The sequence below is a fragment of the Callionymus lyra genome, chromosome 5, assembly GCF_982586985.1.
Source record: "Callionymus lyra chromosome 5, fCalLyr1.hap1.1, whole genome shotgun sequence".
Taxonomy (NCBI): domain Eukaryota; kingdom Metazoa; phylum Chordata; class Actinopteri; order Syngnathiformes; family Callionymidae; genus Callionymus; species Callionymus lyra.
Genome location: NC_141822.1, coordinates 4,988,931 through 5,015,502, shown reverse-complemented (window position 1 = coordinate 5,015,502; position 26,572 = coordinate 4,988,931). Strand labels below are relative to the sequence as shown.

General features: G+C 39.7%; 3 protein-coding genes across 5 annotated transcripts; 2 read left to right on the top strand and 1 right to left on the bottom strand.

The window, feature by feature from the left end:
* Window positions 1-808: 808 nt before the first annotated feature.
* On the top strand, window positions 809-3,297 carry hwa (huluwa). The gene is made up of 3 exons (XM_087792503.1): window positions 809-1,297; window positions 2,889-3,072; window positions 3,131-3,297. Exons 1-3 carry the CDS (start codon window positions 809-811, stop codon window positions 3,295-3,297), a joined length of 840 nt encoding a protein of 279 aa, XP_087648629.1.
* A 2,403-nt stretch (window positions 3,298-5,700) lies between these two features.
* On the bottom strand, window positions 5,701-13,164 carry atp5f1a (ATP synthase F1 subunit alpha). The gene is made up of 11 exons (XM_087790561.1): window positions 13,024-13,164; window positions 11,230-11,305; window positions 10,978-11,147; window positions 10,724-10,897; window positions 10,075-10,241; window positions 8,101-8,401; window positions 7,812-8,036; window positions 6,409-6,516; window positions 6,195-6,339; window positions 5,979-6,129; window positions 5,701-5,900 (listed from the first exon to the last, which is right to left on the bottom strand). Exons 1-11 carry the CDS (start codon window positions 13,081-13,083, stop codon window positions 5,822-5,824), a joined length of 1,656 nt encoding a protein of 551 aa, XP_087646687.1. The 5' UTR covers window positions 13,084-13,164; the 3' UTR covers window positions 5,701-5,821.
* A 986-nt stretch (window positions 13,165-14,150) lies between these two features.
* On the top strand, window positions 14,151-26,181 carry ark2n (arkadia (rnf111) N-terminal like PKA signaling regulator 2n). Of its 3 annotated transcripts, XM_087790564.1 has the most exons (5): window positions 14,151-14,378; window positions 15,711-16,597; window positions 22,156-22,305; window positions 23,206-23,305; window positions 25,082-26,181. In XM_087790564.1, exons 2-5 carry the CDS (start codon window positions 15,769-15,771, stop codon window positions 25,269-25,271), a joined length of 1,269 nt encoding a protein of 422 aa, XP_087646690.1. In that variant the 5' UTR covers window positions 14,151-14,378; window positions 15,711-15,768; the 3' UTR covers window positions 25,272-26,181. The 3 variants fall into 3 exon arrangements, with proteins under 3 accessions (XP_087646690.1, XP_087646692.1, XP_087646691.1); XM_087790566.1 differs by lacking the exon at window positions 22,156-22,305; XM_087790565.1 differs by lacking the exons at window positions 22,156-22,305; window positions 23,206-23,305; window positions 25,082-26,181 and adding an exon at window positions 18,036-20,766 and having other exon boundaries at window positions 14,155-14,378.
* The last annotated feature ends 391 nt before the right edge of the window (window positions 26,182-26,572 follow it).

The following is a 26,572-nucleotide window of genomic DNA, read 5'->3' as shown; positions in this document are numbered from 1 at the left end:
TCTAATGATGTAATTCAATGGTTGAAATAGTTTCTATTCAATAACTGAATTTCTACAGTTTATACGTTGAAAAGTTGAATTGAAAAATAATAATAATGAATAATTTAATTAAAAATTCGAATATTTTCATATTAATCTTGAATGAATTGAATCAGATTTTTAACATCGAAATTGATTTTCTTAATCCAATCATTAAGCAACAAATAGATAGATAGATAGATAGATAGATAGATAGATAGATAGATAGATAGATAGATAGATAGATAGATAGATAGATAGATAGATAGATAGATAGATAGATTAGAAATTATTATTAATTCCATTATTAAATTATTGAATTCAATAATTCTGTGAAAACAGATTCAATCTTTCAATACATACATTATTTAGTCCAATTAATTAACACAATAATAATTAACAACACATCTCAATAAAGGTTTAAAAATATGAAACGTTAAATTAAACAGTCAAGTTTGACTAAATAAAAGATAAACAATTTGTTTCTTGGATCAGTGACGCGTTTATTATCGACTCTCTGCTTCCACCGCGTGGCCACGAGTCGCAGTGCAGAGATTAATTGGAATCACCTGTGGATCTGCAGGTCCAGGTTCGAGTCTCACGGACTGGTTTGAGTCCACAATGAAAGGTTCTGGGGACGAGGACGCTGAGGTTCCTGCTCCTTCCTCAGGACGATCCTTAATGTTCGATCAGTTGATTGGCAGGAGTGACGTCACCTGCGCGAGGCGGGTCTAATGAGCTTCTCTCCTGGACCCGGGACCAGAAGAACCTTCATGTGGTCTGAGATGACATGTCGCAGGCAGGCCAGAGCTCAGCTGCGGGCGCAGGCGTCCCGGTGACGAACCTGACCCTGGTGGTCCTTCTTCTGATCCCCTGCGTGGTCCTGCTGCTGCTGCTCAACTGCTTCTTCCTGGTCTACAAGCTGACCCTGGTCCGGAGGAGCAGGAGGACCAGGAGGGGCAGCAGAGGAGCCATGGAGGAGCTGCTGCTGCAGTCCACGCTGCACAGAGCCCGCAGGGGGTCCACGGCGGTGACCCTGGAAAGCGGGCGGGCGTTCATGTCCGAGCCCGTCCTGCTGTCCTCGTCCCGGGCCGAGCCGGACCACAGGGTTCGGCTCCTGAGGCCGGACGGCGCCACCGGGTCCGGGTCCCTGAAGCTGCCCAGCAGCATCCGGGCCAACTCGCCCGGGGTGGAGTGGTGCAGGAGCGCCCCGGTTCTGACGCGGCCCAGTGACTTCTCCGAGACCAGACTGGATCTGGTGCCGCCCAACTCTCCCATGGTGAGCAGAACCAGAACCACTTCAGCTGCGGCCCCGAAGATACTGGTCTTTCTCGTGCCTTACAGTAGAAGAGCTGAGAGGCGTTTTATTTTGAAGAATATGAATCTGTCTTGACAAGTAAATAAACTGGTTTGAGTTAAATTAACTTGAAAAATAATCCAGTGAACTAGTGAAAATCAGTGAAACATCAAATGTATGAGACATTTATTGCAGAAAAACACTAGTTCTGTTACTTTGTATGCCATTTGTTTTATTTTGAAAAAATACAAACATTGTTCTATGAAATAACATGAATCTGCGACTCTTGACAGGTGAATAAACTTGTTTGAGTTAAATTAACTTGAAAAATAATCCAGTAAACTAGTGGAAATCAGTGAAACAGAATAACTTAGGTTCTGTTATTTTGCCATTTTTGTTTTATTTTGAAAGAATACTACATTTTTCTATGAAATAACATGAATCTGCGACTCTTGACAGGTGAATAAACTTGTTTGAGTTAAATTAACTTGAATAATCCAGTAATGAAAATCAGTCAAACACAAACTTTTATGAGAAATGTTGTTGAAGAAAAACACTGGTTCCGTTAGTTTTTTTGCCATTTGTTATTTTATTTTGAAAAAAAAAAAAAAAAATTCTAAGAAACTCAACTTTATTTATAAAGCACTTTAGAAACAACAGTGGATACAAAGTGTTGAACAATGACATGAAAGTGTTAAGAAGGTTAAACACACAAAGATAAAACAATATCAAATAAAAGTCAAAAGCACTAAAAACAGCTCAGAGTCTCATGCTGTGTTAAAAGAGAATAAAAGTGTGTTTTAAGACGAGATTTAAGGACCGTGAGGAGGACTATAGGACACTCATGGGGAGGAAATAATATCAATCGGTGACTCTTGACAAGTAAATAAACTTGTTCGAGTTTAATTCACTTGAAAAATAATCCAGTAAACTAGTGAAAATGAGTGAAACACAAACCTTATGCGCAATTTTTTTGCAGAAAACGGTAAGTTCCGTTAATTTTTTGCCATTTGTGTTGGCTTTTTTCTGAAGATCTGTCCATGAAAATAATATTAAAACGATAGTGGAAAAAAATGTTGGCGACCCCTGACGTAAACAAAAAATATAATTTTTTTGTAGTATTAACCTTTTTGTACTTATTATTAAATAGTACGATCTTTTTTAATAGCAGGTCTTGGGTAATTTATTGATGACTATTAAGTGGTCATTACATTTAATTTTTACCTCATTGTTTTAAAAATCTTTATTGATATTTTACCCAATCATTTATTTTTGAATTATTGGAATTAGAATATGAAACTCTATGTAAAATTAAAAAAAACGTAAATAATTTTTTGTAATTTAATTGTTTTAAAATAACAACACATTTAACCTTGAGATAGATTAATTTAAATAATTAAATTGAATATTTAAAAAAATAATAATAATAAATTAAAAGTTCAACAAAAGAAAAAGTTCTGATATACTTCCATGGACTTTTTTTTTTTTTTTTTTCAGGCCATCTTGTCGTCTTGACCCAGAGACGACACAAGGGATACCACAAACGCATTTGTTTTCTCTCTCTGTCTCACAGCAGGAGTTCGCGAGTCTTCGTCGCAGCAGTGCGTTCGAGAGGCTGACGGACATGAACCCGGCGGCGGCCGTTCACCTGGTGGATCAGGTGGACCTGGAGTACTCTGAGCTTCCCTCGGAGATGTCCTGTCTGGACGACCCTCCCGCGGGGTCAGGGCTGGACAGCGACTTCGGGGCGAGTGCAGGTGTGTTTCAGATCTTCACTCAAAACACAATTATATCTTTTTAAATGATGATGTCCAGGTGTGTCTCTGCGGATCCTGTCGGCCGACAGCGACGGTCTGTCCAACGGCGTGGTGTCGTCGGCGCTGGAGTGGGATTATTACGACCCGTGTTACGTCAAACAGAACCATCTGCCCAAACACAAGCACCACAGGCCGGTGATCCACACCCGGCAGTACTGGGTGTAGAAGAAAAAGAAAAAATCATGAGTTTTTAAGTGTTTTATTTATTTAATTAACTTATGTGATTTTATTTGTCATTTATATTTTGTGCGTCACACACTTGTTTCCACATGTTGTCACCGACACACGCGTCACTTTATTTTGTTGATGTCACTTCAAATGTTACGACACAGTTTTCTCTTCCGTTGATTCCACTCACGTCGTCACATCAGTCTTGTTTGTTCGCCTGCATCAATAAACACTCAGAAGCACAAACACCAGTTCAATAAAATACGTAAAAACAATATTTCGAGTATATTTGACTTGATTTTTAAATTATTTTTGCTGGTATAAAAGTATTTCTTTTTTGCCTCAACCCTCGTCTTATTTTCCCCAAAATATATTTTTATATTCACTTAAATATTTTTAAGGTGCAAAAATCCACACAAAAATGCCAAGAGTCACCTTAGTCATATTTAGTGACTAGTTATGAATAATATAAATACAAAATTTAGTTATTTTAAATATCTTTACAATAGTGATGTGTTGAAGCTTCATGAAACGGTGTCATTATCTTCAGAGTCCACTAGATGGTAGTGATGTGTTGATGAAGCTTCATGAAACGGTGTCATTATCTTCAGAGTCCACTAGATGGTAGTGATGTGTTGATGAAGCTTCATGAAACAGTGTCATTATCTTCAGTGTCCACTAGATGGTAGTGATGTGTTGATTAAGCTTCATGAAACAGTGTCATTATCTTCAGAGTCCACTAAATGGTAGTGATGTGTTGATGAAGCTTCATGAAACAGTGTCATTATCTTCAGAGTCCACTAGATGGTAGTGATGTGTTGATGAAGCTTCACGAAACAGTGTCATTATCTTCAGAGTCCACTAGATGGTAGTGACGTGTTGATGAAGCTTCACGAAACGGTGTCATTATCTTCAGAGTCGACTAGATGGTAGTGATGTGTTGATGAAGCTTCATGAAACAGTGTCATTATCTTCAGAGTCGACTAGATGGTAGTGATGTGTTGATGAAGCTTCATGAAACAGTGTCATTATCTTCAGAGTCGACTAGATGGTAGTGATGTGTTGATGAAGCTTCATGAAACAGTGTCATTATCTTCAGAGTCGACTAGATGGTAGTGATGTGTTGATGAAGCTTCACGAAACAGTGTCATTATCTTCAGAGGCCACTAGATGGTAGTGATGTGTTGATGAAGCTTCACGAAACAGTGTCATTATCTTCAGAGTCCACTAGATGGTAGTGATGTGTTGATGAAGCTTCATGAAACAGTGTCATTATCTTCAGATTCCACTAGATGGTAGTGATGTGTTGATGAAGCTTCATGAAACAGTGTCATTATCTTCAGAGTCCACTAGATGGTAGTGATGTGTTGATGAAGCTTCATGAAACAGTGTCATTATCTTCAGAGTCCACTAGATGGTAGTGATGTGTTGATGAAGCTTCATGAAACAGTGTCATTATCTTCAGAGTCCACTAGATGGTAGTGATGTGTTGATGAAGCTTCATGAAACAGTGTCATTATCTTCAGAGTCCACTAGATGGTATTGATGTGTTGATGAAGCTTCATGAAATTGTGTCATTATCTTCAGCGTCCACTAGATGGTAGTGATGTGTTGATGAAGCTTCATGAAACAGTGTCATTATCTTCAGCGTCCACTAGATGGCATCTCTGCACCATTTTTGTTTGTTTTAAACATGTACTATGAAGAAACTTCACATCATTTTTAAACTGATGGCGCCACCTACTGACCTCTGAACGACATGAGTGTTCCATGTAGCTTCACACAGATGCTTTCTAAACCATCCAAGGTGTGTGTCTCTGGGTCAAGGTGACCCGACGCCCTGAAAACAAATGTGTTTGTGGTATCCCTTGTGTCATCTCTGAATAGTTGGAGACTGTCAGACAATACGAAACGAGCCCGGAGCTACTTGACCGAACTGTCAGCCAATCAGTGATACTATACCAACTTTTAAAACTACAAATAGTTTAGAAAATGTATTTTTTTTAATTGTTGAAATTATATGTAAAAATATTTGATATTGATTGATATTGATATATTCAATTCAAACAATACATCTTTAACTATGGAATTAAATTAAATGCATTAACAAATATATATCCTGATGCACGTCTGTAAACTATTGTTTCGGTTATTAAAACAAACATTTTAAAAAAGTGTGAATGAAGAAGGGATTTGAAAGAAAAGAGGATGAATGAGGACAATAATGGATCAAGTCAAGTCAAGTCAATAATGGATCAAGTCTCAAAGAATGAAAGATATCAACTCCTTGTGAGAATAAACTTTTAAAGTTTTAATGTTTTATTTTTCTTCTCTTCAAACACGTGTCAACGTTGCTCGACTAAATATCGTCACAACAGATGGAAACAAAAAGCTCAAAGGTCGTCGTTGGAATACTTTTATTTTCCACAGATATCTGTACATTAAAGATCAAGTGCCACTTGTTTGAAGTCCATAGAGGTTTTGACTGACAGATGCGAACACGAAGACAAACTTGATCAAGTTACTCAAAGCTGGAGAGGAAGGTCAACACGACTGCTTTCAGTTTAGCGTCGGACGCCTCGGAGATCTTTCCGTCGGCCCTGAGGGAGGAGGAGAGAAGGTCAATATGAAGGTCACGCGACCGTGGATGAAGGTCACGTGACATCGGCTGGACTCACTTGATGGCGGTCAGCAGGTCCTGGTGCTGACTCAGGATGTGCTGCAGGAAGGCCTTCTCGAACCGCGTGATCTTGCTGGGCTCCATCTTGTCCAGGTGACCTCTGACCCCGGCGTAGATGACCGTCACCTGCTCCTCGATGGCCATGGGAGCTGCGGGGCGGACGAGGAGGTTGAGACCAACGTGGACGAGGGAGGGACGGCGATAAGACACTCACAGTACTGGCCCTGCTTCAGGAGCTCGGTCAGACGGACGCCCCGGTTCAGCAGCTGCTGCGTGGCCGCGTCCAGGTCGGACCCGAACTGGGCGAAGGCGGCGACCTCACGGTACTGAGCCAGCTCCAGCTTCATGGTGCCGGCCACCTGCAGGAGGACGGGGAGGCGAGCGTCACGACGGGCGACGGAACCGGCGGCGGCTCAAAGAACACTGACCTGCTTCATGGCTCTGGTCTGAGCAGCAGATCCCACACGAGACACAGACAGACCCACGTTGATGGCGGGACGGATTCCCTTGTAGAAGAGCTCGGTCTCCAAGAAGATCTAGGAGATGGACGTCAAACTCAATGAGGACCGGGTGCCAAAATATTTTAGCTTATTACAGGAAGTAAAAGTTTATATCATTTTAAGATTCTTGGATCCATCGTTTGTTCCCCTTCAAGAAACGCTTCAATCCAGACCTTCTTTTAACATCCGTTAGCTCTCACTGGTGATCTGGAGTAATGGTTAACATCTATAAACCTTGTTTCTCATCTTAAACATCCCCAGAAAATATCTAATCACTTAAGTATCAAAAATATTTTCACAATACTGTACATATTGTTTATTTACAGTTGAAAATATTCAGGGTTTTTTTCTTCAATGTTGCAATTAAACTCCCAGCCACTAGATGGCAGCAGTCATTGCATCCTCTGCAGGTAAAGAAAAAATTAAATTCTGTGATAGTACTGTGACGACTGAGGATGAGAGGACAATACTACAAATATATCCTTGTTACTACACTATCAAAACACCAGAGTCAAGTACTGCACAATACTACACATATATACTTGTTACTACACTATCACAACACCAGGGTCAAGTACTGGACAATACTACACATATATACTTGTTACTACAATATCAAAACACCAGAGTCAAGTACCCGACAATACTACACATATATACTTGTTACTACACTATCACAACACCAGAGTCAAGTACCCGACAATACTACACATATATACTTGTTACTACACTATCACAACACCAGAGTCAAGTACTGGACAATACTACACATATATCCTTGTTACTACACTATCACAACACCAGAGTCAAGTACCCGACAATACTACACATATATACTTGTTACTACACTATCACAACACCAGGGTCAAGTACTGGACAATACTACACATATATACTTGTTACTACACTATCAAAACACCAGAGTCAAGTACCCGACAATACTACACATATATACTTGTTACTACACTATCACAACACCAGAGTCAAGTACCCGACAATACTACACATATATACTTGTTACTACACTATCACAACACCAGAGTCAAGTACTGGACAATACTACACATATATCCTTGTTACTACACTATCACAACACCAGAGTCAAGTACTGGACAATACTACACATATATCCTTGTTACTACACTATCACAACACCAGAGTCAAGTACCCGACAATACTACACATATATACTTGTTACTACAGGACCGCAGTATTATAGTATCTTTGCTTTGAAACAACAGTAACGTTTGACTCATGTCAGCAAATAAACCCAAGTCAACTATATTAAAAGGCCATCAGACCTTCAGGTGTTGGTCTCGGTTCAAGGTTACCTGTCCGTCAGTGATGGAGATGACGTTGGTTGGAATGTAGGCAGACACGTCACCAGCCTGGGTCTCGATGACGGGCAGCGCGGTCAGGGAGCCGCCGCCGAAGTTGTCGTTCATCTTGGCCGCTCTCTCCAGCAGACGGGAATGCAGGTAGAAGACGTCTCCGGGGTAGGCCTCGCGACCGGGGGGCCGGCGGAGCAGCAGCGACATCTGACGGTAGGCCACGGCCTGCGGACGCAACGATGAGGGTTGAGAGATGATCTCAGATGTTCAGCTCAGCCTGGAGGCTCACCTGCTTGGACAGATCGTCGTAGATGATCAGGGCGTGCTTCCCGTTGTCTCTGAAGTACTCGCCCATGGAGCAGCCGGAGTAGGGGGCCAGGTACTGCAGGGGGGCGGCATCGGAGGCGGTGGCCGAGACCACGATGGTGTACTTCATGGCGTCGGCGTCGGTCAGACGCTTCACCAGCTGAGCCACGGTGGACCTCTTCTGGCCGATGGCGACGTAGATGCAGTAGAGCTTCTTCTTCTCGTCGGTTCCTTCGTTGAAGCGCTTCTGGTTGATGATGGTGTCGATGGCGATGGCGGTTTTGCTAGAAAACGCATTTAAAAAAAAAGATGAATCATGAAGTTAATAAATCATTAGTATTGTGTTGATTTAATTCAACATTTCAAATGAAACTTTATTTATTCCATTTTTTTTTAAGCATCGCTTAATCATTTAATTCAACAATTTCTATTTTGAATGGTTAGACTTGTTTTTTTTTTACAACTGAATTTAAAATTTTTTAATACAATTTGCTAAGTTTAAGATTAATTTTAAAAGGCTACAAATTTAAATATATTTTATATAGATTTTCTTTTATTAATTATTGGAATAACAATATTAAGCTCCATGTGTGAAGAAAAATAATCTGGAAAATATTAATATTTTCAATGCAATTATAAAGGAAAACAACAACAATTCAACACAAGTTATTGAATGAACAATTAAAAAATTAAAACAATATAAAAATAAAGATAAAACATTTTAAATTCAACCATGTAATTAGAATTATTGTAATCTTGAATGAAAAGATATCATTTTAAAGGCGAACAGTTAAAGAATATTGACAACATTTTTTAATGTTTCGGAATTATAATATAAAAGCGAGTAAAAAAATAAATTCAGTGAGAAATGATTATTTCAAATTAGAAGAAATATTCAAAAACAAACTTAATATATAAATAAAATAGTTTAAAAAAAAGTATTCAATGCTTCAAATTAATATTTAAATTAAATAATTTTACACAAAATGTTATATTCAACTGTTGAAAGTTCCGATGTCACTGATACACTTCCATAAAGAAACAAATAAATGTTATTATCAAGGTTATCAGAACATAAAGTTTGGTTCTAAAACAGAAACGGCTCATTGAACACTGTCATCAGTGAACAGAGACGCAGGTGCAGCACGAATGCTCCTCCCATGATGCAACACTAGACTCAGGTGCTGTGTCTCAAATCGCATACTACTCTTAGTATGCTAGAAGTTAGTATGCATCAATTTAGTGTACGTACTAACTAGTAAGCAAGTCCTCCACAGATAGTATGTCTCTAATCAAACTCTGCTGCTACACACTAACAGGAAATCACATGACAGCTTCTTCTTCTACTTCTATTTAACGATGTTTCAACCAGCTGTTTGAACGCTATCGCCACCTGCTGGCAGCACGTATTGCAACTTTGAAAAAAGAAATAAAGAAAAAATATGAGAATCTAAATAATCGCGAGATATTTAAGCTGGTATCAGCAGCGAAGACGTGTTTATCCTCCTACTGCTGCTGAAAATACACCTGTAAGTATATGAATATATATGCATTTATACATGACATTACTTCCGTTTAAAACGTCACTAAGATGGCGGCTGTTTAGGGTGGTTAGTGTCCATCGAACCATGCTCAGTTTTGTGGGCGTGTTAGTATGCCAATTTAGTGTGCATGGCGCACTAAATTTCGCATACTAAGAATTGAGACGCACTAACGCACTAAAAATACTAACTTTTAGTACGCTAGTATGCGATTTGAGACACAGCCAGGGTCTCATTTGTTCCTCGTGCTATTATATTGTTTAATTCTGAGTTTGGGGGCAGGAGTGAAAAGATGATATTCCATGTTAATCTTTGTATCCTTTTCTTTGATCCATCTATCCATCCATGTTTTCTCCATCTTCTAAACCAGGTCTGAATGTAGACGAGCTCAAGAAGGATATTATCGTCGGTCTCACCCGGTCTGCCGGTCTCCGATGATCAGCTCACGCTGGCCACGACCGATAGGAACCAGACTGTCCACGGCTTTGATGCCGGTCTGCATGGGCTCCCTCACAGAGATGCGGGGGATGATGCCAGGGGCCTTCAGGCCCACACGGCGACGGATCTTGGAGCCGAGTGGACCCTTTGAAAAAAAGGGGAAAAAGGTATCCAGGATTAGAAAGTGTTTTTAACCATTTGTGTTCCTACAGCTCAAAGCAAGTTTAACACGAGACTTTTTAAACCATTTGTAATTTAACAACACAAGACAATGAAAATAAAAACATATGTAAAGGGTCAAATTTACACAAATGTTTGTTTTAAAACATTTGATAAGTCCCGAAAAATCTTCCTTGAAGCCCACGATGCAGATTTCAAAAGATTTTCTGTACAAAAAAAATTTCAGCCATGAATTAATTTAATTAAACTTCAATAAACAAATAAATGTTAAATTATATTTTGAGGTTTGTAAATAACTGTCACTTATCATGATTTACAACTGTAATGCTTTTTAAGACTTAAGGATACAAATGAACCTTTTTATATATTAACAACATCATGTTCATGATAAATAGTTCCCCTAAAAAAATATCGATTTTTTGACAAAATAAACAGAAATGTAAAAACCTTTCCATCGATGGCGTTTCCCAGAGCGTCGACGACACGTCCGAGGAGTTCTTCACCGACTGGCACGTCGACGATGGCTCCGGTTCTCTTGACAATATCTCCCTCCTTGATCAGCTTGTCGTTACCAAACACGACCACACCGACATTGTCGGGCTCCAAGTTCAGAGACATTCCCTGCGACGAATAGACGGTGTTTAGATGTTTTTACAACATAGTTTTATATTTTCTATATTTAAAGAAAACCTTGAACTCACCTTGAGTCCAGACGAGAACTCCACCATCTCCTCGGCCTGCACGTTCCTCAGACCGTACACTCGAGCGATACCGTCACCGATGGACAGGACACGACCGGTCTCCTCCAGGTCAGCGCTGGTGTCGGCTCCCAAGATCTTCTCTTCCAGGATGGAGGACACCTCGGCGGTGCCTGTCGTTCACCAGCAGAAAAGATAAGATACAAGTTAGAACTTTTCATTTTTTTAAATGACAGCAACGATGACAATAATCACCGGTTTTCTGCATCCATGGTGCGGTGGTGTGGAGGTTCCTGACTCCGACACATGCCGCAGCAACATTTTTGGACACCTTTAAAAAAAGAAAAACAACAAAAACAAAAGTTTAAATAACCCAGTAAAACATGAATTAGTCGTTTTCCGACCTTCAACAAACTGCCTTTTTTTTAACCACTTAATCATTGAGACCAGGCGTTATTAATATTAAAAATAGGTTTTTCATTAGTGTTCATATCTCCCCCAGTAGTTATGTTTATTGTTATTTATTCACCATTATCTTATTAATAAGTGTTCATTTTATTTAATAATAGTTTCTTTATTCTTCTTGATTTGTCCAATTTTTGTTCTTTTGAATATGTGTACTGATTGTTTAGTATAACTTATATGTACATTTAATATTTATGAACTGCTGTGAAACCTCAAATTTTCCAAATGTTGGAAGAATAAAAGGTGCATCTTATATTATTATTGCTTACTTCCCAGTCAAATGCGAAACATATAAATATTCATGTACATTATTGGAACACGATGGATGGTATTTACACTCAAGCTCCATTTCCAACACAGTAGTCCTGGAGTTATTTTGGATTCATGGGTCAAGGACGATTTGCAGACTTGGCACAGAGTGCATTCATGCATAAGACTTTAAATAAGTTATACAACTAAGATTTCAAATAAGTAGTAATGATGTAACTGAGGATTTATTTTATACCTTCACGTAAATATTGAAGTTAAATGAAAAAACTTTGGTTCAATTAGTTTTACAATTAAACTTCTTATACATCCTCCACCACTAAAAGGAACAATGAAATCCTGCATGACCTCAGCGTTGACTGAGGACGAGAGGATACAGGACAATATTACATATATATTGATACTGTAGTAACAAGTATATAAGTATATTGTCCAGTTGCCTCTGTATCTTGATATGCAAACTTGTCAGATTCTTGACAATAAATCCCCCCATTTAACACAAGTGGTGCAAGATAATATTGGTGTATTTAAATATTTTTATTTTAATTGAACCTACTGTTTAGGTAAATTGAGCGCATGCAGTCTTCAAAAGTTATTTTGGATCGGTCAAGGACAATTGGTCATACTTGGAACAGAGCATGTTAATGCATGGATAGCGTAAGTTTAAGTTATAAAATAGAAACTTTAGTTATAATACAAAGACTTTACATTTTGTTGATTCTTGCACTTGACATGTTTTGCATTTAAAAAAATAAAAAAATAAAGTTCATTCAAATGTAACAGTTGATGAATGATTGAAAAACATTAAATAAAGATAAATAATAATTTTCATTTCGGCTCATTTATTTATCATTAAATGCACGCACTTACAAACCATGAGGTACTTCGTCTGAACAGAATGCATTGAATAACTAAATTAAAGACTTTAAAATACATTTTAAAAGGAAGCATAGTATCCAAGTTTTATTCTTTGTTGGGTCAAAGCTGTGCAAAAGTTAAGATTGATAGGTTACGCGAGCATGCGCAGTTCAGCAAACATGACCTTCAATTCTACCTTTCAAGAGTCACCCCTGCGCTTTTACGAAATACCGTGAAAATATGACGTTAACATAATTAAAAGTATAGTAAGAATGAAGGGGAAGAATAATGTCGTTTCTGCAGTTGCGTGTTATTCCAGCAGGAAGTGAAGGCCTGTGTCCTCCAGAGCTAAAGTCGTCCGCATGCAATGACACCGACGCCGCTTCTCGAGCATTAAAACGTCTTTAATCCAAAGCTAAGCAAGTTATGATGAATTAAATACATTCTTTGTTCACTTACGAATCCTGCACGACGGGGGAGAGTGCGGGCAAGAGCCGCTGCGACGCGCACTGACAGCATGTTTGGCCGGAGATGTGTGTCCTGCTCCGGGAGAGAAGCTAGAAGGATGATGGAGGCGGCGGCTGCTGCTAGAAAGGTCACGCTGACCCGGAAGTACTTCTTAAAGCGTTCTGGGAGATTTTTATTTTCTATTTTTAATTACGGATAATTTTTGAGCGAGATATACAAATACTTACATGTATTATGAGACAGACCCTTAAGATGTTTTAATTTAAATTTAAATGTTACCATTTAAAATAAATGCAAACGAACGTTGACCTACTTATGAGTTATTAGAATTATGGAGAATATTATATTTATTAATTTTTCTTCAACTGATGCACCGTTTTGGTGGAATATCTTACCTATAATATGGCTCAAACACAAAAAAGATTAATTCAATCAAAGAAAACAGTTTCAAAAGTTTTTTCAATTTTTTTTGTTATATTATGTTTACTGAAGTAACTATTTTCTTTATTGTATATTAATATTTATATTTAATATTATTCTTTCTGAAGGAACTTTTTAATTCAAATTATTATTATTCAAGCACCACTTACCTTTTTCGTTATTGAAAGTGTTTAGGAAATTTCTTTGTGGTTGAATAATAATATTATGGACTTAACACACACAATGAAATCATTAAAGAAAGTAGTTAAACTTAAATTGAAGCAACTTTTTTTTATTGAATTCTTTTGAACATTTTGGAAATTAACAACTTAGACCGCCCGTCACAAAAGAATACTTCCGTGAAAGAAATCTTTTAAAAAATATCTTTACAGTAGAAAATATATATATATTTATTTAAAGCAACCTTTGTATTATTATTGAAGCTACTTTATTTTTAGTCGAATCCTTTTAATGAAGCGTTTTTATTGAAAACATATTTTTTGGATCGAAGAACATTCTCTATTTATTGACGCTACTTGTTTATTGAATACTAAAAAAAAATACTTCCATTGAGAATTTCACACAATTGTTAAATTATTCAAAAATATCTTTTTTAACCAGAAAAATAAATCAGCAGTTTCAAACACCCTCCCATTGAGGGCGCTGTGGCGTTTTTCCACAACCGGAAGTGGCGCTGCTAGCTTCGTGAACGACATTTTAAAATAAACACGGCTAACGGCTAATTGCTAAACGAGCTCGCAACGCTGCGAGTCGACTGCGCCAAAAATACGCATTTATCGAAATCGCTTTTCCGTTAAAGCGACGATAAATGCGCAGCGTGTGCGCGCCGCACGACTGAGGAGGAGCAGACGACGAAGATGTTTCGCAGTTTAATGTGACGACGGAAGAAGAAAAGTAAAGCCGCGGTAAGTTGTTACCAACGTAACATATTTCAATGCTAACCTAGCATTGGGAATAACGTTAGCTCCGTGCGGTAAACCGCCGGTTAGCAACGTCGCCCGCTGGATATCGCTTCCATTTTTGGGCCTTTAGGACGACAGCTGTCGTGCAGTGCGAATATTTTCCATGACTCGGCCTTCTCGTCAAGTTTGCGGAGCTGGAAGGTTATGACCGAGATTAGCTTCTCCCGGCGCAGCCTGTGTCTGCAGTGCACTCTGAGCTAACCTGACCTAGTGCTTGGATCAGTGACTTTTCATTTCCTCAGGGGCCACTTTTTTACACAGTGAAGGGACCAGCGACAGGCCTAAATATAAAGGTATATAAAAAAAGATAAGTTGGAAAATAAATGTAATAAGTCAAGCTAGATATATATATAAATGATTTGTAATGCATTTTATACAACTTGTATTTATCTGAAATAAACCACTTATTTCTTGATATTCAATAAGCTCTTACTAAGGGCCATAGACGCTCACAAAAATGAAAAGAAACTGAGGACAGAAGCCCTAAAAAACTGTCTTATAGATGGATTAGATTAGACTTTATTAATTGAGTTTCCAGTTCACAGCAGGCGATAATTTAATAAAAAACAGGTGCAAATAATAAGAACAAAGTACAAATATGAAGAACGTATATCAAATAAAATAACCAAAATCATCTTTCTGCATGATTTTGATCTCATCAGGGCAACACATGGACCCAGGTCTGGTTTAGAGGAAGACCAGCTACATGACTTGCATCATACAAGTTATTTTCCGTACAGTCCTTACTTGAATGCCTCATATTTTTGTTTTATTTTTTATTTAAATAGCCTTTCAATACTTCCAACAACTGCTGTCCTGGTTTATCTACAGAAATATGCATCCTCATTCTAAAAATAAATAATTTCCCGAAGGAGACCTCCTGAGGGATCAATAAAGTTCTGCCTAACCTAAATAATTATAGATGTACTGTGTATACTTTTTGCTTAATATGATGATACTGTGACTTGAAACTGCCGTATGCTGGTTCCTCCAAAACGGACTTGTATTGACCCAGTTATTGTCTATTGAATTAAATTATTTCTAAAATCCGACTTAAACAATGCAATTAAGCAATGGTGGAAAATCAGTAAATGAATTAGTGATTACAATAGCATATCCCTTCCTTTAATTAATTTGAATTTAATATACAATGAATATTATCACCAATGTTCCCAGTAGATATTATTAATTATTGTTCGAACTACAACAAGTAAAATAATAATGAGCTGCTTTGACAACACTTGCTTAAGGTGTTTCTTCTTCTTCTTCGAATAGGTGAGTCCCGACTTGGGTCCACGTTTGCTTGGACCACTGGGCTTCGAGCTCGACTGGCATGAAGATGGCCGATTCTGAAAAGTCCGAGGAATTAATCGATGCCGAGGGCCCTCAACAGTGCCTAGACTACGCGCAGACCGCCGCAGCTTCTCCTCAGGACGAACACCTTAAGACTGAAACGACCACGAGCACCAGCTCACCACCGAGGGAACGAGAGGGAGACAGCCCGTTGAACACGGAGGGCGAACAGAGCCTTCTCTCAATGCCCTGCTTGATGAACGAGCTTCGTAGAGACTCTCAAGAGTCGCAACAGGCTTCCACGGGAAGTGAGAAACCTGCGGCTCGACAAGTTTACGAGAGCGACTCCTCGAATCCCTGCATGCTCTCGCCGTCGTCCAGCGGGCACCTGGCCGATTCAGACACGCTCTCTTCAGGGGAAGAACGTGGCGCTCCAGCTGCAGAGGTGGACGAAGGAGACAACACGGAAGTCTCTAACTATTCTGAAAAGGGAGCTAGGCAAACCTCCTCTGTGGGATCAGGAGGGAGGAAGTCCCGACGGTCTCGCTCCGAAAGCGAAACGCCCCCCAATGCCATGGCGGCGAAGAAAAACCGCTGCCAGCCCCACGCGGTCGAGGCGGCGGGCGGGCAGGAGAAGCAAACCAACGGGAAGCTGTCGAAGGTAAAAGGGCAGCGGAGCCAGAAACACAAAGAGCGCATGCGCCTGCTGAGGCAGAAGCGAGAGGCGGCGGCGAGGAAGAAGTACAACTTGCTGCAGGACAGCAGTACGAGCGACAGCGAGCTCACGTGCGACTCGAGCACCAGCTCCTCCGAGGACGACGACGACGACACGTCCGGAGGCAGCAAGACAATCAAGACAGATATTCCAGGTAACTTCACGACGCATTAGAAAAGACCTCGGTCATGCTAACTCTAGCCGAGTCCCGTTTAAGATGGTGTCACTCGAGTAGTGTTGTAGTTCGAGGTAAAAACACAAGACGATGTTTTTGTTGTTTTTCATCATCATTCAATGTTTGTTTTTTTTGTATGTTTGCTAGATCAATACTATCCAGGTTCAGTTGTAATAATAATCATACCTACATTAGTTCCACTCATTGCTTGTCTACTTTCATCGTGTCAGTAGATCATGCGTTTTCCAGCAACGGTCGGTTGCTTTGCTTTGTGTTCTGGGATATCCGATCGCATGCAGTCTTTTCTCCATTCATGAGTCTAACCTGCATAACTTGTCTTTTAAAAAATCAGTGCATACATTTTCTGATTCTTTGTTGGTAGATTTTGGTGACCCATTTCAACTTATTTGATCTGCTTCATATTTTTACATTTTTCAACTCGATCAGTTTTAAGGATAGCAACACGTCGGTGTATCATGTCTTTGTAGAAGAGTCGCCTCGGTCTGGTGCCCTTTTATTCTTTCTATAACTTGATCTGAAGTCGGTTTAGTCGCATCATTGTGTACCAGTGTTATTGCGTTGCTAAACGAATGAAGCAAGGGCATACTCTGAGGAACATGGTTGTGTACTCTGACGTACCTCGTGTCTCATTGTTTTCAACAACCTTTTGGCATCAAATAGTTTAATCCTACAGAAACATAACCGTGGCAATGATCCTTTTTTAAATGGTTTTGGTAGATATAATGGGCAATATGGAATTTACTTTTGATGTCATGCTTTTGAGAGTTAGAACCACAGCCCATACTTAAAGTATGATTGGCATTTTTATTCATACTTTCCAAAATCAAGATGGTGAACTCCCTCCTGGAATGCTGGGTCAAGTTTCCTCTGATCTTATTTCTCATTGGCGTAGGCATTCTGAGTGTTAAATATTGAACATTTTTGATTGGGTTAAATACTCCTTACTGGATTTAGTTAACAGTTTTCCTCTTCTTTTTTTCTACGAGCTGGATGTGTGTGTTTATGTAGCTTTCTCAAAGTTCTAATATATATTTTTATTTTAAGTTCTGATTTTTATATGCTGTTGTCTATTGACTGTTGGTAATTAATTTCATCTGCGTGTGAAGGCCTTTAACCTTTTATTTTACCGTTAACTCATCTTTAGTCGGCTACTAAAATAGTTGTAGTAGACATTCAGGTGTTGTCTTATATGATCTCCCCCATTTTACATTCAACTCCAGAGGTGTGAGTGCTGCAGTTGCATGATATAGTCCATCAGCATGAGCGAGTCGATCTGCACGTAACCAAAAAACAAACTGTATTTTTTCTTTTCTTTTTTTGTTACAAAAAAAGTCCACGTCCGAAGCATGAACATGCTACTGTATTGTCTTACGGCTTGGCCTCAATGTCTTTAAAGCTGGCTTCAGACGTGCTTCGGAGAGATCCAGAGTGGGCGCCCAGATTCATGGGCTGCTGGACACCGGCTCGTGGGACAGGAACGGCATCGGCAGCGTTCTGGAGGAGGCCATGACTCGCATCGCCGTGATGCAGCGCCAGACCGAGGAGCGCTTTCGAGTCTGGATGGAAAAGCTCGCGCACCTTGACTCGGACGACTCGTCCAAGCGGTCGGACGACGGGCCCGACGGTCCGCAGGGCCAGCGACCTTCCCCGCCGAGCTCGTTTCTGCCGTCCTCGGAGTCCGCCGAGACGATGGCCGCCTACATGTTGACCAGAGAGAATAATAGTCTGACCACGACTCCCATCAACAACAATAACATTATACCCGAAGCGGTCCCTCAGAATGGAAATCTTGGTTCCCCGGACCCCAGTCTCCTGAATGTTTAAGTACCCCTCTGTTCTTCCGTGATGTAGTTTGTGCAGATAAATGGAGTTAGTTAGAAAATATGTCACAAATAACGAATTGCAGTGGCTGGACTCGAAGATACGTTTCTGCAGACCCCTGGAAGAAAGCATCCGCTGGCTCTGAATCACTGTGAGACTTGACATTGATTGACACAGAAACTGGACAAAAAAAACAAACAAATCCTGTCTTTACGAACGGTCGCCACATTCACAGAAACCACTGGATTTGAAAATCCCGTCAGGATGTGCATCACGGCGACAGCCGTGGGTGCGGCGCTGGATCAAGTGCTGCTGCATCAGAGCATGTGCCTTCTCATTCCAATTTCACTCTGGAGTTGACGGAGCTTTTTTTTTTTTTCTTTCAAGACACGCGTCGCAACAACGTGCTCTGGACTGTTTTTGCACTTGGTTTGGTTACAGATCTCCAGCTAGCGTACGAGCTGTGGACTCTGGTGGCAAAGCTTTACTAACGACTCGACAGAATCAACTTCAGGCAATCGATGCTCGTCCCAGATACACAAGTTCAGAGAATCGTTTTCTTGCCTTTCTGTTACATTTTTTGTTTTTTGCCAACGCTGCTGTACGTGCAGCGACAAGAGAAAAAACAATTTTATTTGTAATTGTGTATCTTTTCAGAGGACTTGGTGTGTGTGTACTGTGACTGCCACAGACTAGTCAGATTCAATAATACTCTACTTTATATTTTTTTAATATCACTATTATTTGCACTGGCGTACCGTCTTGGCCTATTCCTTCTCCAATAGCTGCATGGTTGGAAGTCCACATTTACTAAATTCAAGGTCTATTTTGGGTAACTGGACTTGATTGAGGTCTTTTAATGCGTTTTCTTTCTCACAAAGTTCTACCTAAAGCCAACTAAAATGTTATTAGTGTTCTTAGTTTTCTATGTTTTAAGGCGCAGAAACTGTTAAAAGGAGAGAAAGTTAACATGTCTGTTTGTGGTTTATTTTGACATTAATTTGAACATACTGAGAATCCCGACTGAAATTCCATTAGTGTTTTGACTTGCTTTTGAGCCAAATAAACGTGTTTCTTTTAAATATTTCAGTAGTAATGAAGGTTTTGCAAGATCCCTTGCCAACGGTTTGCAAGGCTAGTTTTTTGGTTTTCTTGCGTTTAGTGGTTATTTCTTGATTTCCTCAGTATAGTTCATCATGCTACCTCTAATTATAGATGTTACATTTATTTATATATATTGCAGTAGTCACTAAAGATGGCGGTTTAAACGAAGGATCACAAAATATGTTTTTTTAGTGCCAACATAAGTGCTGACTCAGGCGTTCGCATCACTGGTCAGAAATGGCTTCATGTCACTTTAATGGCATATTTGTTTATTTTCAATCAAGTCCAGTTGCATATTTTAGTCTCTACACACAAACGTTGGCCTAGAGAGTCTGTCCGGACTCTTCCGAGAACCCCCACAGTGGTGGTGGTGGTGTTGATGTTTACCGAGCGATCTGTGTGATCAAGTGGCCTTCTCCAACCCTGCTAACACTATCGACGTAGTCATGAAAAGCTGTGACGAGGGAGTTTGTCCAAATCATATTTATAGTAAGTAAGCTACTGTGATTTTTGTGCATATTACGCCATATGGCTGTGAGTTTTATGGAACCCCGAAGCTGAGCGTTTCTCACCCGTGTGCATGTAATTAGTATTTCGATGTTTTTACCGCGGCATGTTTGCAAGTCGCTTTGCTTACGCTGAGAAATGGTGACATTTTTTTTTTGTTTTTATTTGTGTATATTGGTGTTTTCGTTTTAATTTCCCTCCCATTCTTCTGCCAATTCTACCCATTAACGGTTCCCATACCTGCTGTAGTGCATCCGACACCCTCTGGATTGACTAGTTTTGTTCGTGGGACTCAAAAGAAGCTCTTCACTCGTGCCAATCGTGGACCGTCTATGTGACCATAGACCAAAGAGAGTATCCCGGTTTACATCGTTAGTCTCCCTTTTCTATTTTTGTAACTCGGCCTTTTTGATCGAAAATTGATTCTCTGGAACTCTAGGTAAGCCCCATGTGTCCCGGTACATGGTGATCCCTCTCTCACCCTCACACACACACACACACACACACCTTTGCACGGCAGTGTGTGTCGTCCAGGGATTCCTTTTACAGGGTAAACCCAGACCTACTCCTTCAGAGATCGGCTTCTCTCATCACACGTTTCTTTACAAGTGTTTTGTAACCGACTGTATCCCAATGTAGTTTTTATGTGAATGGCTGTTACTTTAGAAAGCAATAAATGATGCTGAAAAAGTTCACTCCCAGCATACCTTTTTTCTCTTTTTAACAAAAAACTTTTTCCCTGATATCGTATTAAGTGAAGAACAAAAGGTCTATGTGGAGTCTTTTTGTGTGGTTGGATAATATCAAAGTAGATGAATGTTCATGTTAATAATGTGACCTATAAATATGCTAGAGTTTAAGTCGAGAAAAGATATTTTCCATGTAAACTATTATACTTCTAAGAGTAAAACTTGATCAGCATGAATGATATTCGATGAGGCGTTTCCTCCAAAAGGATTAACAAAAAAATCTATCTTTCTACAATATTTACACTCAACTTTTCCGTTAAAGACCGTGACCTTGAGCATTTCACTATTTTGGCCTCTTCCTGGATTGTTTGACAATCACAGCTGATGGTTTATAAAAACTTCACAAAGTCATGTTTATTCTTATCAGGGGTGTACTTGAATAACGATACACTTGAATATTATATATTCGATATGGTTTTTCACAACATAGTATTGACTAGCACTGTATCGATTCATTTTAAAACATTTTTAATTAACAATAAATCAAATATTCCCTTTTATATAGCTTGTATTTCTTATCTCGTGAATTACAAATGTATTTCCTTATTTTTGAATTAAATGGGCTGATGTTAGTCATGTAACTGTTTTGTGTGTTTATAGATTAAAGCGATGATAGTGTTCCAATCATTATATTCATGAAAAGAATCCAATATATTTACACTCCTACAGTATCGTGATGCGTATCGTATCATCAGATTCATGCCAATACACACCCTTTAAAGTTTTCACATGGTTTCAGTTGATGGTTGGTAGGATTGGCTGTATTGCCAAGAGTCTGGCAATACCCAGTCGTATCACGATACAGCGGAAACTGTATGATATATTGCAAACTGTAGGATATATGTGTAGTATTGTCGAGTACTTTACTCTGGTGTTGTAGAATTCACAGACCACATGACTCTTGACGTAGTCGTAACTGCTTTCATTTGTTATCAAACCAAAAAATGTCCGAGTCGCTGTATCCTCTCGTCCTCAGTCATCGTCGTTATCTCGTAGAATTTTTAATGTTTTTTTCCTGTAGCTGTGAAGGATGTAATGACTGCTGCCACCTAGAGCCCGGAGGTTTAACTGCCACAAAAAACGACAACGTTATGAATATTGTCATATTAATTTAACATAAAAAAATTGAATTGTTTTGTTTTATACACACTTTATTGAACCACAAACCATAAAAGAACGATGATGCGTCGCTATATCGATAATTTCTAACTCTCCTATCAGCTGTTTCTTCAATGCTGTCGTCTCACATCCGTAGTAGGTTCACACGTCGACGAGTCGGTGACAGAACTCGAGGCATAATTTGAGTAATGCAGTGTTTGTGTTTGTTCTCTGCAGACGGTCCTCCAGTAGTGGGTCACTATGACATGTCAGACTCCGATTCTAAGCCGGAGAGTATGTGTGTGGAGAGCGTCCAGCCCTCGGCCGTAAAGCATGAGCGTAACACGGTTCACTCTGGCTGCATAAGAGAGCTGAGCCAGATCGCAGGTTAGTCGCAAACGAACGGAGGAACTAAAAATTCCACCTCTTCGTGCAAAGACTCTCTTCACCGGTGCCGGGTTTCATCCTCTCGAACCTTTTCACCTCACGGTTCAGCCGCTCTTGAGACTCACTTTTCCTTCTTTTTTCCTCTGGTTTTAATCTATTTTCAGGACTGGTTTTAAATCCCACAGGTCACTGTGGACTTCTTGCCAGGGTTCCTGCAAATTCTTTAAAAAAGGCATGACGTCCGTGAATTGAAAAAGAAGACATTGATTGGTGTTCAAATATCTCGAGTCAAATTTATAAACTGGTCAAAAATGTGAACATTTCATCATTCATTTTTGTCAAAGCATTTGGTCAAATCTATATTTTTCAGAATCAGAACGATAGGATTCGAGGGCAGTTTTTCGATGGACTTAAAAGCCAGGTGTAGTTTAAATTAGTCAACCCCAAAATGTTGAATTTTTTTTAAACGTAATGTAGTTTAAAGTTTTTTTTTTCAACTTTGGTTGATTTTTAAATGTGTTTTTTTTTCTTCAAAAGTCATGAGATTAACTTGAGATGTAGGAACCCTTGCTCGCGTCGTAGACTTCCTGCACCGTCACTCAAACTGGTTCTCGCTCTCTGCCCTCCACACACACACACACACACACACACACACACACACACACACCTGCTTTGTCATCTTGTCATCTTTCACTCCACGAGCACCATCCGTTTCTTTTGGAAAATTGATTTTGGTTGTAACGAGAATATTGAATAATCGTTTTCCATCCAAACCGCGTGGGCTTATTTTCTCTGCTTTGGTCACTTCTGGAATTTGTCCTTTTGTTTTTTTTATTCTTTCATTTTGTCTCGGCGGCTTCACAGTGTGTGTGACGAGTTCTTCTCACATGTTTGTTTCAGGACAAGTGGAGGCGAAGCTCGTCCGTCAACACAAGGGCCCCATTAACATCGCGTCCTCGGACAGCGAGGTGGAGATCGTGGGCGTGCAGGAGAAGGCGAGGTACGAACAGACCTCGTTTCCCCCCCGATTGTGTGAACTGAGGCTGCACGATATATCGGAAAAATATCGCGATATACATAAAGAAAACATGTCGATAATTTATCATTTTTTATTGTATAAATCAAGAATTTCTTAAATGTGCACTTTGATCAATCAGTGTCACGTTCTGTAAAGTTGTCAGTTTGTACTTCTATGTCTCGTTGTTGTTTACGTCTCCGTCCGTCTGTGAACTGTGCGGCGCTTCTTGTTAGGCTCGGTTGCTATGGCGACGCGGCTCGGTATATCCACGGAAGTAAAACTAACTTATGATCTAGTCAAACACTAGTGATCCAGTCACTCGTCTCTTTCAACCTCCTTTGTTAAAGCAACATATTGTAAGAACTTTTCATCTCGTCTCAGTTTTTTTCTTATAAGATCGTGAACTTCCAAACAAACCTGTCCGTTTTCACCGTATGCTAACGAGCTAAGTTGTTAGCGTCATTTATAAAGTGTTATGTGTGCGTCTTCACCGTATGCTAACGAGCTAAGTTGTTAGCGTCATTTATAAAGTGTTATGTGTGCGTCTTCACCGTATGCTAACGAGCTAAGTTGTTAGCGTCATTTATAAAGTGTTATGTGTGCGTCTTCACCGTATGCTAACGAGCTAAGTTGTTAGCGTCATTTATAAAGTGTTATGTGTGCGTCTTCACCGTATGCTAACGAGCTAAGTTGTTAGCGTCATTTATAAAGTGTTATGTGTGCGTCTTCACCGTATGCTAACGAGCTAAGTTGTTAGCGTCATTTATAAAGTGATATGTGTGCGTCTTCATCGTATGCTAACGAGTTAAGTTGTTAGCGTCATTTATAAAGTGTTATGTGTGCGTCTTCACCGTATGCTAACGAGCTAAGTTGTTAGCGTCATTTATAAAATGTTATGTGTGCGTCTTCACCGTATGCTAACGAGCTAAGTTGTTAGCGTCATTTATAAAGTGTTATGTGTGCGTCTTCACCGTATGCTAACGAGCTAAGTTGTTAGCGTCATTTATAAAGTGTTGTGTGTGCGTCTTCACCGTATGTTAACGAGCTAAGTTGTTAGCGTCGTTTATAAAGTGTTATGTGTGCGTCTTCACCGTATGCTAACGAGCTAAGTTGTTAGCGTCTTTATAAAGTGTTATGTGTGCGTCTTCACCGTATGCTAACGAGCTAAGTTGTTAGCGTCATTTATAAAGTGTTATGTGTGCGTCTTCACCGTATGCTAACGAGCTAAGTTGTTAGCGTCATTTATAAAGTGTTATGTGTCCGTCTTCACCGTATGCTAACGAGCTAAGTTGTTAGCGTCATTTATAAAGTGTTATGTGTGCGTATTCACCATATGCTAACGAGCTAAGTTGTAAGCGTCATTTATAAAGTGTTATGTGTGCGTCTTCACCGTATGCTAACGAGCTAAGTTGTTGGCGTCATTTATAAAGTGTTATGTGTGCGTGTACAAGGATTTATTATTGATTTGGTGATATCGCGACGCGCCGGCGGCTCCTCTCTGATGTCGCTCAGTTTACGCGGCAAACCGATGCAAGTCCCGCGAGACTGAGCGTTATAAGAGATATTTTTCTACCTTCATGTCGACACGGAAGCGCGGAAATAAACGAAAAAGGAAATATCATAACATTTTCCTTCTTTAAACCCCCGGACCTTCACTACAGTAATCACTCGCAATATCGCAAATCAAGACACGAGTATCGTACATATTTCCAATATCTTGCAGCTCTCGTGTGACTGAACTCACTTCTCGCCCTCCAGATGTGCTCACCCGTGCGGCGGCGTCATCAAGAGCGTGTCCACCTGGAAGGATCCGTCGGCGGATCCTCTCAACAGCACAGCTCCGGCACAACTGTGGACCTCGGACTCCCCGCAGCACAACTGGGCGTCGCCCCCGGAGGTGGTGGACCTGACGCTGGACGAGGACGCCGGACAGAAGTACCTTCTTTGAGCGGCCTCGACCCAAGCCTCCTCCTCCTCCACGTCCGGACTCAGCAGCACTGGTTTGAATCACTCGGACGCTCGAGAGGAATGTTTGACCCACGTGTGTCGAAGCCCTTTTTACTTTCTCGCTTTTTAAAACAATATTCCTGTCGAATGAGCCTCGTCGTGACGATAAAAACACGTTTTTAATGCCACCGCAATATTTCCATTATTATATGAAGAGAATATATCGAAGTATATCAGTGTCGTCAGAATATTCAACCAATTTTAACATGTTTTGTTTTTGTATAATTATGTTTTTTAATTATTAAATTCAGTCATTTCTTTATTGAGAGGTTGAATTTGTTTTTCTATGTTTTAATTTTAAAATGTGTTTGTATATATATATACATATACATTTCAAAAGTAATTTATTTTTATAGGTAGAGTTTTATATTCAAATTCCAACAATTAAGAAATATGTTTTCTAAAGTTAATATTTACTTGAACAATACTAAAAATATACAGCATGATACTGCATCGTAGGGAAAAAAAAACATTGCAAACACTTCGCTGTGCAAAGATGCTGGAGTCACTGTATCCTCTCGTCCTCAGTCATCGACCTGGAGCTCGTTAGGTTTCTTTTTGCTACAGAGGACGTCATGACTGCTGCCATCTAGAGGGCAGAAGTCTCATTGCAGCACAAAAATTGACAAACGCTGTAGTTTTTTTTTTTTTAAATTTGTCAGTTTGAATTTGCGACCTGCATTCAATCATGTGAGCCTTCGCAAGACTGGCTCAATATTAACGCTTTTATATTGGATTTAAAACGTATTGAATTTAGAGAATGTGTTTTTGTGTTATTGGAAAATCAAACTCTGTGTAAATAAATTAATTCACTTTGAAATATTCAATTTTTCTTAATTCAATCATAAAAATTTTAAAAAATCAACCTTTCAATATACAAATGACTGAATTCAAAAAATAAATGTTAAAAACAACAGAGACGAGACGGTTGCTGGTTCGCTTCCAGGTCAACTTGTGACCTTTCTGTGTGTAGTTAGTGTGTTCTCCCCGTGTTGTGTGGGTTTACTCCGGACACTCCGGTTTCCTCCCACAGTCCAAAAACATACAGATAGATATGAGTGTGTGTGTGAATGGTTGTCTGTCTTTGTGGCGTCCTGTCCAGGGTGTCCCCTGCCTCTCGCCCTATGAAACTGGGATAGACTCCAGTCTCCCCACAAGGGATAAAGCAGTAGAAAATGATCAAGTTTCAACATTGGTATAATAGTCATGTGACGCGTCACGTGATTGTCTGCATGTTGCAAA